The following is a 13,067-nucleotide window of genomic DNA, read 5'->3' on the forward strand; positions in this document are numbered from 1 at the left end:
TAAAAAGCTTTTTAGCGGGGTTCGAAGGGGTAGGTCCAAAATAGTGGTTCTAAAATTTTCAAAAAATTGAAACCCCTCAATTTTTGCCCACGAGGGTCTAAAGTAAGAAAATAACCTCCCATAATGTTTGTTTGGTTCAAACAGATATTTTATGCTAAAAAAGTTTTTGAAAATAATACTAAGTGGTTCCCAAAAATTATGTTTTATTCGCAACTTTGGGAACCCTTGGAGCCTAAAAAATGGTCATTTTGGGTTAACTAACCACGGATTCGTATTTCGTACATTCATTACAACATTTTAATAGTGGTTGAGTCGATAACTAACTGGTGCCAAAAAATGGCCTTATCGCAACTACTCCTCCTTTCATCAGTTTTTGGTCATTTAATGTAAGTTCGGGAAATTAAATTTTACATTTACAAATCAACTTTTTTTTTTCTTCAAAAAAAAATCATACGTAGCAAAAATGCGAATCCTATACTTGTTCGATTTTACAGGTATGTATGAGTAATACCTACCAATTTGCAATTTGAACGAAAAAAATTCAAGTTCATTTGGTTAGTCACTGATGTAGTGGTTTTCAAGGACACATTTTCACTCGTGTAAAAAATGTGTCATAAGTAGATACCACGTGCGAATGCTTTTCTTCCATAAAAGCAATACTTAGTACTTTAGAGTGTTGATTTTCTCAAAAAAAAATTGAAAGTAATTTTTTTCTCGTGATTTCATTTCAATAGGTGAATAAAGTAATGAGATAATGAACAAATTAGCAGGAAGCAAATATCAGACGTGATTCAAATTGTATAACATATGACCTAATTAAACATCTCGAGAATCCGGTAATTCAGACCTGATACTGGGAATAAGAAGCGGAGTGCAGGGCGGCTACAGTTTCCCAAGCAAAAGTCTCATAGTAGTACGAATAAAGTATACTTAATGCAAAAAGGCTTATTCAAAGTTCTTCTTTGGGGAGTTTACATAGTTCTTTCCTTTGTCACTTTTGATTTTCAGATTCAGGTCTGTTTTTTGAATTAATGGTTGTTCAATTAGTCTACCAATTTAGTGGTGTTTTTGATGAATAGGTAGAGGTACTCGTATATCGACTGTTAGTGAGCATATAAAGCAGTTCAGTTACATTGCACGATGTGAATATTTCGCTCGTTCGCTGATTTGTTGATTTCATATAGTAATATTCGCACTTCGCAAGTATCTTTGTAACGAAAGTTTATACTCAATCCCTGGAGGCCAATTTATTTGCACTATAGCGGTAATATATCACGCTATCTTCTTTAATACGAATTCGATTTTCTATCACACCCTGCTGTAGCTGTATAGAGTAGGTAGTAGGTACCTAGTGTGTTATGTAGTCTTACCTTCCCAAATGAACGGTATAATTTTGAGACGATACGAATCCGGTACGACGGCTCTGGGTAGTCTTACGTTTCTGGTCGACTTGGCTGTATGGAAATCTTGTAAAGCTCGGAAATCTCCATCGTACTCGGAAACGCTGGCCGAATTTTCCTCGCAGCATGACATATACTTGTAGAACAGAAAGGTTGAAACTAAAAGTGAAAGTAAGAACACAATGCTGACGAAGATGACCAGAATATACGGCACTCGAAGAACCCGTTCGGTCTTCTTGGACGTAGAATTGTCGCCGCCCTCCATTACCTCCAGCACTTCCGGTATGTGAGTCATTCACAACCGCTCTGCGTGTAATTGAGCTGCAAAATAAATAAATAAACAAATTAATAAATAAAAAAGTCGCATATTTTTTAGCATATACCTTAATGAGCAAAATTTGCCAGGAAAATGTTTCGCAAGATGCATTCGAATAGTCGCAGAGTCGTTCTACGAATTAGGTAGGTACTATAGGTACTATAGGTACTAGGTACCAGTCTTTATGTGGGAATATTACGCGACGTATACCTACCTATTTGTACGTAGTTGTTACACCGAGAGTTGGTTTAATTTTTTCCGCGATCGCGCGAAGATGACAAACTAACGAAAGAAAAACCAATGTCGAATGTCACGTTATGTCATCGAATCGTCGACTTTGCTCGTTGTTACCTTAATTACCATAATAAAAGTCGAGACTCTTGGTTTGCTGCTTGACACCTTGATACTGATGATTACGTTTGTGAGAAACTTCGCATCCAGCAAGAAAACCAACACAGCCAAAATAATCACATTTGTTACCTAATTTTAGACGGAATTTATTATTGTAAGTATAGTTTGTACAGACCATGTTATTACCTACTTATCAGTGGGTATCTGATATTCGAAGAAAAAATTTTTATACAAGGACTTTGAACAATCCTTCCCAGAACCAACTAGGTAGGTACAAGTAGATACATCTAAGTATAACTAGGTGTATCATATTATTCTGCATTTTATGTTCGAAACTTTTCTCATTACCACGAGTAGGTGCTAGGTGTCTCGAGGCAGAAGTAATATCTTTCATATCTAAATACAGTACCTTTAGCTCTTTAATAAGACATTTCTACCTGAACTTTGGGCTGTGGTAATATTCAGACACTTGTCATAGACAGGGTGATGACATGACACATCTCCCAAGCAAAATTCAAGTTGGATAATATGGATAGCTACCTACCTAAAAAAAAAGTTGGAAAAACTGTACAGTTGCTGTGAAAATTTCAAAATGGGGAAATTTTCCAAAAACTGTATAAGTACCCTTCCTTAATTTGAACAAATATCTAGTGGCCTTCATTTTATTATTTTACTGTTTATAACGCTCAAATTTTCAGAAGCTATTGGAATATTTTATTAAAAAATTTTCAGTTTTTTATTTCGTTCTTGGAATTTACAGTTTTACATTATTTTCGATTTCATTTTCAATTTTTAGCCAGATTTTTAGAACTTTTAGTTCTAAGTTTCTTCTGCTTTTGATTTTTTGTTCAGTTTTTGTTTCATTTTCAGAGTTTTTGATTTTACTTTTAATTTCTTATTTCATTCTCTGAGTTTTCAGTTTTGGTCTGATTTTCACAATTTTCAATTTTTCAATTTTCATTTTCAGTTTTTGATTTGATTTTTAGAATTTTTAATTTTTTTCCTGCATTTGATTTTATAGGTATTTAGCTTTATATTTTATTTTTCAAATTTTGTCAGTTTTATTTTTGGTTACTAACTTATTGATTTAATATTTTCAGAGTTTTCAGTTTTATCATTCGCGACTTTTCGATTTCAATCTTTGCGATGAGTTTTTGTCCAAATTTTTGGAATTATCAATTTTAATTTTCTGTTTTATAGATTTCACTTTTCGAATTTTCAGTTTCACGTTCACTTTCAGTTTTATATGGTAGGTACGGACGGATGATTTTCGGTATTTTCAATCAAAGTTTCAACTTTTGGGTCATTCCATGTCAACTCAACCAACGTTTTTGAGTCATGTCTTTCGATTTCACTCAAATTTTTTTTACAATATATACCCACCCAGTAAGTAAGAACCCCGCAATTAGTTTGGTCCCAGCCCCCTCAGGAGGCGAGTGGGGGCTCCCATTATTTTCACACTGTCTCGAGGTACTCAATTTCAGCAGCCGATTCCTCCAAAACTATGATACTTTGATCAAAACTGATTTCACAGTTCAAAAGAGCATTGCATTTAGAACTTTCTAAGCATTTTCTAATTTTCAAAAGTTGAAAGTTCAAATTTCAAAATGGCGCTGTAAGTGGGAATTACCATTTAAAATTTTGAAAAAATTTCCATAGATGTACCTTTTGGTGCTTTTTTGAATGGGATCTCTCAATGGAGGGGGAGCACCCCCACCCCCAATTTTGGGTAAAACTTTTGAAAGAAAATCTGGGGCATGTGATATATTGAATTCTATGTTTTAGGTGATGTTGAACACGAATATGACGTCAGATGGTTGATAGGACCCCATCCACGGCCCCCAGCACCTTCCCAAAGGGGGTGACCCCCACCCAAAAAATGGTTACTTATGTGACACATGAAATAGTATGTTTTCGATATCGCTGAACACGAATATTGCCATAGTTTTTCAAATCGACTTCACCCGTGGCCCCCAGAACCTCTCCCCAATAGGTAAAAGTCAAAAAAAATTGTTGGGGGCCGTGGATGGGGTGCAATCAAAAATCTGACGTCATATTCGTATTCAGCGTCACCAGAAACATACTATTCCATGTGTCGCACGAACAATTGAACTTTTATCCCCCTTGGGGAGGTGCTGGGGGACGAGGATGGGATCCTATAAAAAATTTAATGTCATATTCGTGTTTAGCGTCACCAAAAACATAGAATTCGATATATCACATGCCCCAGATTTTCTTTCAAAAGTTTCGCCCAAAATTGGGGGTGAGGGTACTCCTCTTCCATTGAAAGATCCCATCTCGAAACTTAAATATTTCGAAAAAGCATCAAAAGATACATCTATGGAAATTTTTTCAAAATTTTAAATGGTAGCTCCCACTTACAGCGCCATTTTGAAATTTAAACTTCCAATTTAAAAGTTCAACTATCAACTTTTGAAATTTTCAAAATGCAATACCCTTTCGAACTGTGAAATCAGTTTTGATCAAAGTATCATAGTTTTGGAGGAATGGGCTGCTGAAGTTGAGTACCTCGAGACAGTGTGAAAATAATGGAAGCCCCCCACCCACCCCCCTGAGGGGGCTGGGACCAAACTAATTGCGGGGTTCTCACTTACTGGGTGGGTATATATTGTGAAAAAAATTGAGCGAAATCGAAAGACATGCCTTTCAAAATCGACTTTTTTTCGTTGAGTTGACATGGAATGACCCTTTTGATTTTATATTCAAAGAACTATTCTGACTTCATCTGCTGAGTTTTGCGTTGCTGCACTTTCGAATTTCATTTTCAAAATATTTGAATTCTTTTTTAGTTTTTGGTCATGCTTAGAATTTTCTAATTGATTTTCAGGTTTTGATTTTATTCTCAGAATTTTTATAGATTCATATTCGTTTTTTGATTTAATCTTTCAGTTTTTGGTCTAATTTTTCTGCGTCAGAATGTTTACTCCCCAGTGAAGTTCTCGTAACTTATACCATAGTAACTACATACCTAAACCCAATGGCATGAAATTATTTTTTTATTTTCATTCATACGAAGACGTATAGCACCGTATGTGAAAAATTTTGAGGCATACTGTGAAATAAAAATTCTCGTAAAAGTTCTCTAAAAATTCCTGCTGAACACCTCGACGTTCTTTGCGAAAGAGTTAGTCATCAATTTGATGAAAAATATCATCAATATAGGTATTTGAAGGATAACGCTGGATGATTCGTCGTTTCTACGTCTTTGCTAGATCGATACCATACGAATGGTAGGTATATATTTGTAAGCATTTTCAACAAAATAAACCTTCATTACGTAATGTACCTACTCGTATCTATGTACTTACGATGACTAAACGCGTAAGGAGATCGAGATACGGTACGAAAGATGCGATCGTCGCATCACGTCGTAAAACTACAATGTATGGTATTTCAATATCGACACGCCGAAAGACGATTAAAATTTAATCCGCGGCCCGCTCCATCCTCTACTAATATGCTCGTATGGTGAGTCGTCGACAATTTCGTAATCCATTTTATACATTCCACGTATGACTCGTGTACATCGTACAATGTACATGTACCGAGTTTTTAAGTGTACTTCTGTGTCGAAATAATTGCCGCCTTGTTGCACTTTCCACCAGCCAGAATAAGCTCGAAAACCCATTAACCGTAATAGAATTCTTGTATAGTAATGGATATAGCAGCGAACCTACAATGTACGAAAAAGGGAACATACTATACGAGTATGAGTGAAAAGCTAGCCAAGAGAGCCAAATAGTGAACAGGTGGCTGTTGAAATCGTCGTCGTTGAACTTGGACGTTAAAAGTTTTTCAACGTAGACCAACATCTCGACGAACGATCGCTCATTCGCCCAGGCTCCATAGCTCCGTGTAGCACAAGTCCGGGCGCTGGATGTACGTTGAAACGATATGGAGAAAAAACTGATTTCGTGTAAGAAAATGATGTGGAAAAAATGACAACAACGACGACAATAACAATGAAAACAAAAGCAGAAGAAAAAGACGACATCCTTTCCGCTTTAATCGATAACATCGTCTAGTGAACGATACGATGAGTAAGCAGCGCGGTTACGTAATGAATAATTAATCGTGATCACAGGCGTGTCCGATACGAATACGATCGTGTCGTTAAAAGTTTTATTCTTTCCACTATATACCCAATACCCATCAACAACTACCCATAGGCCATAGGTATCTATAAAAGCGAATCGACGCAGATGATACAGTCGTTTATAATTATTTCATATTTAATTCTCGTTGTATAGGTATACGAGAAGCGGAGCAACGCGACGGTGACTCTGCAAAGGCCCATGTTACGCTTTACTAGCCATTCTACAGCGAATTATTTTTTAAACAAACTCCGTTTTTTATTTTCAAACTAAAACTCGTATCCATGCTATCCACCTAGGTACCTTTTTTTCCCCTCCGATATTTATTCTATGCTCAGTTACCTACTAGTAGGTATTTTCGATATCGAAGCATTTTTATAATTGAAAACAAATAAAATTTTTAAATAGCAGATTCGTACGCAGTGAAAATTCAAATAAGTTTACTCTTCCACCCTATTTGTTTTGAATTACGTTCAGTTTTCTCGTACCTATAGATATGTTCTTAAACGCCGAAGAAACTTCCAACATTCTAACATTCGAGATGAAAAATGCTAAATGCGATAGTACGTTATCGAAATCCTTCTTTTAAATTTTTTATGTAGATACCCAAACTCGCAGAAACAGTTATCTACATATGGTGATGCTGCAAAAACCACGAGAAAGCCTACTTTGCAATATAAAAATATTCCAACGAGGATTCGAGCTTAGAATTTTTCCTGGGAAATTTTTCACGTAAAATTAGTTTTTTCCACTAAAAGTCTTATGTTCGACTTTCGAGGAAAAAATTTGAGTTGTTCAATTTTTGACACGTGATTCAACTATTATGGAACATTTCATGAGAAAAATAATCCATTAGAAAAACCAGAAACAAGATGTAATTACATCTCGACAATTTTTTGGACAGAGATTGATAAAATTGCATAAAAATTAAATCAATCTCAATGTTCAAGTATTTCTACATCTTTTCGGATATGAAATTACCTTCTTATAGATAGGTAAGTACGATATATGTACCTACCTATTTATGTACGTGCTTAAATTTATTGCATTTCGTGAATTTAAATTTATGCTAATAAAATACAAATATTTTTGAATTTATACAATTTTGATAAAACCAGACCTGGTTAAGTACCTACGTACTTGATGTTTTTTTTAATTCAAAAGATACCTATGTGAAAATTATTTCGTATCGAATGTTTTGCCTGGATTATAAAACTGAACGAACAAATGTTCCATTTTCAGAAAATTTATTTTAAAAAAAATTTTGCTGAAATTATTATTATTTCCATTATAATTATAACTAGGTAAGTAAAGGAAAAAAATCTCCAGTTATTGTGAGTAATCCCATCAAGAAATGTTCACCGTTAAAAATATCATAAAAATGTATTCTTTCTGGATTTTTTTTTTCAAATTTTGAAATCAAAAGCACTTGTAGCATTGAAATTTGGAGAATTTTTAAAAATTAAGTTTTTGAAAGAGTCCAACTATCCTTCAGTTTCAGGGGTCTCGAGCAATTTGTACCCCAAATTCGGACATTATGACGAAAAATTTCACTTGCCAAGGGTGGGGGTGGGGGCAATGATGGGAATAATTTTTTTTTCTAAATACATAATAGGCAAACTACAGAAAAATGTTAAGCAAATTCGCAGTAAGTAACTGAAACGAAAACCAGCTAGGCTGATTTGTTATAAAAAGACCTAACTAACTTTTTCCTATTTCATCTGGGGGTGTCTTTTCATCGTTGTAGTGAAATGATATTAAAATAGCTTCATATACTTTCCTCTTCAGGGTTCATTTTCATTCTGGAGCAAAATAATGTCAGAAACGTACTCAGGGTACCTGCTCAAAAATACTTACCAACATTTTAAATTGAAAACACCAAATTTTGAGCCTTTCCCTTTCCTCAAATCCCATATCCCATTTTCATTTTTGAAGTAAAATTACATCAGCAACATAGTCGAGATGCTTATTTTTGAGGCTCATAGAAATTTTCAGATGCGAAATTAAAAATTGGGTCCTACAAAATTTTCAAGTTCGTAAAAATTGGAAATTTCTCACGAATTTGAAAAAAAATGGGAAAAATTTTCAAATTGCGTTTTTCCAATAATGGGTACCTATACCTTGATTTCAATTTCAAAAGCATTTTGAGGCTCACTTTAATCCATTGAACAATTTTTTTTTTTTTTTTTTTTGAAAATTCCACACAGCCAAACTAATTTTTTCTATGCCTGCCTAGTACCTGACACCTGTCTACAAACTTTTATACGAGCTTCTGCCTTCTGAACTTTTCTTCACTGAAAAAATAAGTCTTTCTTCTTCGACGAGCTTCTCAACTTTTATTTTAAATTATTTATATAATAAAAAAATCGTTAAGGATGAAAATAAACATTTTGAAAATGTGTTGGGCTGTTCATTCGTTTCAAAAGTTTGATAAATTGGGAAATATTAAAAAGCTCTCGATGAGAATTTTTTGCAAGTTCGTCCCATCAAAAAAGAGTACCTAAGGGGCATTACTCCTACTTCACCCTCACCCTTCTCTCTATTTTTTTTATTCAATAAATTATTCGTCTCAATAAGAAATACAAATTGCCTTTAGCGTTATTATCCAATGAATGAATACCTATGTTCACTTCTTCCTCTCTTCTCGTTCTTTCTATACTTTCAAATACGACGACATCAGTATTACTAAAGGCGACGACGAAGAGTACTAAAACATTAATTTGAAAAGTTACCAAGTCTACGTATTGCTTTTTAAGGAAAAAAAGCTGCAACTACCACCCTTAAAACCACACTCGCGTTTATAGTTTTACGGTTCATGTATAAGGCTACATCGCTTTTGAACCCAGGTAAGTGAGGTACCTAAGTTACTATAATGCCAAGTTAAACGTCAAGTTGAGACAACGAGGTGATAAATTTTTAAGACTCGTTCGCTGCTTGTGCTTACTAAATCAAAACAGAATACTCCGAGCCACTCTCGTCGTCGCAGGTACTTCATCGTTGTATTATCAAAAAATAATTTTAAAAAATTACGCAAAGCGAGTAGTGAATTAAGTTGGCAACGTGAAACTTTGTCAAGCTAAAAGTTTTCTTTCTATAGCTCGCGAAAGTTTTACGCACTCTTCTTGTTAACTCGATTATATCGTCGAGTAGATTAATTGAAATTACGTACAGCTATAGGCCTACCTATGTAGATGTACCTACTCGAGACGATTTAGTCGTCGCAATATTCGTATCAGGTACCAAGTAATTTTTGCTGCATATCGCGTAATTTTCCTTTATAACCATCTTTCAGAGTTCTCAATCTTTTTATAACTCTTATGTATGTATATTTCGGTTCGATTTTTTTTTTTTTTTTTTTGCTTTTTTCTCGAGCAGCGTATAAGTATTTACGACAAGTATGTATTTCCCAGACATTTGAGCGTGTACATTGCGCAGGTAGTGTCTGTATATAGAGTACGTACTGTGACTGTGAGTCGTACACGTATATGTAAAATAAATTATTAACTCGTATACCATACGATAATATGTAAAAAGGCGGATGTTGGTATATACAACAACACAACATATACTTGTATGTGTGTTCCTACTACCTATAATATTGTATATGCAGTACATGTAGGTAGAGGTACATACTCTCTTATAGTATAGTATGTGCAATACACGCATATCTCCAAACATATACCATGGGAATATAACGTAATACTTTACCTACAACAAAGAAGAGCTTTACAGCCATCGTACTCGTACATACCACGTACCTACTCGTACACGTATGTAAGATGACGATCAGGCGCCCAGGTAGTTACTTTACGTAAAAATAAAATAAAAAATGAACCATTGCGTCATATTTTCATTACAACGAGAAGTTATTTTTGCTAAAATTTCCGTTGTTTTCTCCTCAACCCCCCCCCCCCCCCACATCCTCGAACTGACGACGTTTACATTACTCCGTTTTTAATAAGAAATTGTAATCGGATTTAATTTTTGTTTTCCGCTCGAATCTGTTTGTTAATTATCTACCTTTTGGAATCCGTGTTTATATTTTCTTTTAAATAAAAAGAGGTGCCTTTTTCATTGCAAAAGTATGAAAAAGAAAAACTGCAAACTGCGAAAATTCCCTACAAGCACGTTTCACCGAAGGTTCAACTATAGCTACAGGAAGCAAAAACTTCGTTAAAAACACAACAACCAACTCCTCATCCTCGTCCTCATCGTAATGGTGTACGATTTATATCGTCGCAAAAGCAAACAAAAGGAAGAGAAATTAGGTATTCGTCGTTGTTGCTACACGCTCGTCAGTCCTAATTAGCTATCGAGCCATTGGCGATGATCAACAATCAGCGTGAATTCGATCGCCTTCGAGCATTTTCACAGATGTTATTATTTTTTTCACGTTTAAATCGATTTGATTTTCGAATGTGTATCGATATATATAGGTACCTATGTACTCGTATTAGCGCGTGAAATCTACGGGGTGTTTATTTTCAAGGCTATACGTCTATCAGAATAATTCGAAGATTAATGAAAATTTTTACAACGATGCATGTTACTTATAAATAAATATGCTAGGTACACACAGCGTCATTTATGATGGTATAGGTAATCGAATTCGTCGAAACATACGAGTATTTAACGTTATTTACATCATCTCATGTACCCGAGTTTATATTTATTTTTTTCAAGTAAGTATCAAAAATAATGATAGCCTAAATTGAATAATTGTACTTCACGATGGATCACTCGCGATCAATCGATCCATCGTCCTCGTCGATATCAGATCAACCGCAATATCATGATAATATTTAGATAATCGCCTCGACGTGTTGGCAGATAGACATATTTTTCTTATGATTTCACGGTGCTTGAAAATTAATCGCACGAAATCGACGTGTATTTTTAAAGCTTTACTCGGATACCAACGTAGGCCTGCTTCGGATTTCTGGATAGTTCATTGAAAAAGGTCATACTCGTATTGCATCGTGCGATGATGTGGACATTGATTTTTATATAAATCATGATTCTATCGTATACCCATTTGAATTAAATTCTGACATTTTAAAAATATGAAGGAAAAAATGTTCTGGTTTGACTGAAAGTCGAGCTCAAAATTTGAATAGAAGATCATTCTGAACTTTTCTAATTTTTCTTTTGAAAATTTAGTCACATTCTTCTGGGCATTAAAAGTGGAAAATAGCAGCGTCAGGATTAATTTTGCAAAAAAAAATTCATTTGTAAAGACTTCTAAACTTACGTGTATAAAATATGGTGAAGTACCTTCCTAAATCCTCATAAATTATCGAGTACTTTCAAAAAATATTTTTGAAATTGTTTGGTTGAAATCATTGAACTTTTAAAAATGATATTCCAACATTTTGTTTCAGTAGGTATTCAACACAATCTTATTTCTTTCAAGAAAGGCATCCGAACTGGCAGACAAATTTTTGAAGCAGTCGTAACTGAATTATCAAGATGAAATGCAAAAATACAAAACTAGCTAAAATTTTAGCTGTTGTGCATTTTTGATAAATTTTACCAATTCTAATTTGTGGGTAATTTTCAAAAAAAAGGTCAATTATGATATGCATAATTTTGAAAAACAAAAATCATTTTTTTGGAAAACTTCAAGTGGGAATCATTTGTATAGGTGTCCCAGATCATTCTTCTAGTGTTGGCCTCAATTCAATCTCCCCTACTGTGGGCCCTGACCCCCCCTAAAACGGCAATAATTATGGGATTCGACCCTCATCGATGAGTAATATGTCGATTGATATGTTTTCGAGGTCATAGAATTTGAATCTGGCGTTATTTTTTTGTAGAAGTGGGGGTGAGGCGTGGGGAGAGGTAAAATATCAAATCTTGCTTATATTATTGTGTAATATGTCGATATATGTTTTTGAGGCCACAGAGTTCGAATCTGGATTAATTTTTTTGGTAGGGGTGGTGGTGAGGCGTGGGGAGGGAGAAAATGTCAAATTTTCTTGTATTATTGTGTAATATACAGCGTGGAGTAACATTTCTATGAGAACAGTGAACCAGTGCAGCCACTTAGGAGAAAATAATGTTGGATTGGGAAGTCAGCAAAATAACAATTGCTCTAAAATTGACGCAAAAACTGTAAGACAGTTTTCAAATGTGAAATGTGAGCGTCCTATGGACTTATTAAGATTGCAATTTGCACAATAATATACCTTAGTGTTCTATGATGATGAGAATGTGTCAAGTTTTCCAAAAAAAAAAAAAGGATTTCATAACACTTTATAACATTTATTTTCAAAAACATAGTATGAGACATGGCAAGTCGAAGAACATTTTGGGGTATAAAATCGAATGTACACCAATGAAAGGGGGGCTGGACAGCTCAATATCAAGTGTAAAATGTGAGGGAGGTGATGCTTGTATGGACCAAAAAAAAACAAACAAACAAACAAACAAAATCGTGCTAAACCATTGAGAAATTTTCTGTGGGCACAAAATTTACCAGTTTTTGAGAATTACCCTTGTAGCAAAAATAAAATCAAAATTTTACCAAATTGGTCCAAAAAGCTACAATTTAGCGTGATGGATGCTCAATTTTCGACTTCTCGAATTCGATTGAAGCGTCTAGGTGCCTCCAGCAGATTTTTTAAAGCTGAAATTTTCATATAATTTTAGTCTACCGATGAAATTGGAAAGCTAAAATTCACTACATATGTACTTACTACTTACCTATCCTAATTTCAACATGCTGAGACGATTGGAGGTGTTTTCAAAGAGTTCTGGAGCATCCTTCCATATTTTGGAAATTCTTGAGTACCCCCCCCCCCTCCACCATGAAAAAAAAATATATATATCATAAAAACTGTCCAAATAACCATGGACATTTTTGCACTCAAAAATCTGCTGCAG

General features: G+C 34.6%; 1 protein-coding gene across 1 annotated transcript in view; it reads right to left on the reverse strand.

The window, feature by feature from the left end:
* The window catches only part of LOC135833929 (aminopeptidase N-like), a 56,817-nt gene that overhangs the window by 15,241 nt on the left and 28,509 nt on the right, over positions 1-13,067 (reverse strand). The window contains exon 2 of the mRNA XM_065347756.1: positions 1,371-1,721. Coding sequence (XP_065203828.1) covers positions 1,371-1,695 — 325 coding nt within the window. The 5' untranslated portion in view covers positions 1,696-1,721. The remainder of the gene's footprint in view (positions 1-1,370; positions 1,722-13,067) is intronic.

Source organism: Planococcus citri, chromosome 2, assembly GCF_950023065.1.
Source record: "Planococcus citri chromosome 2, ihPlaCitr1.1, whole genome shotgun sequence".
NCBI classification, from domain to species: Eukaryota; Metazoa; Arthropoda; class Insecta; order Hemiptera; family Pseudococcidae; genus Planococcus; species Planococcus citri.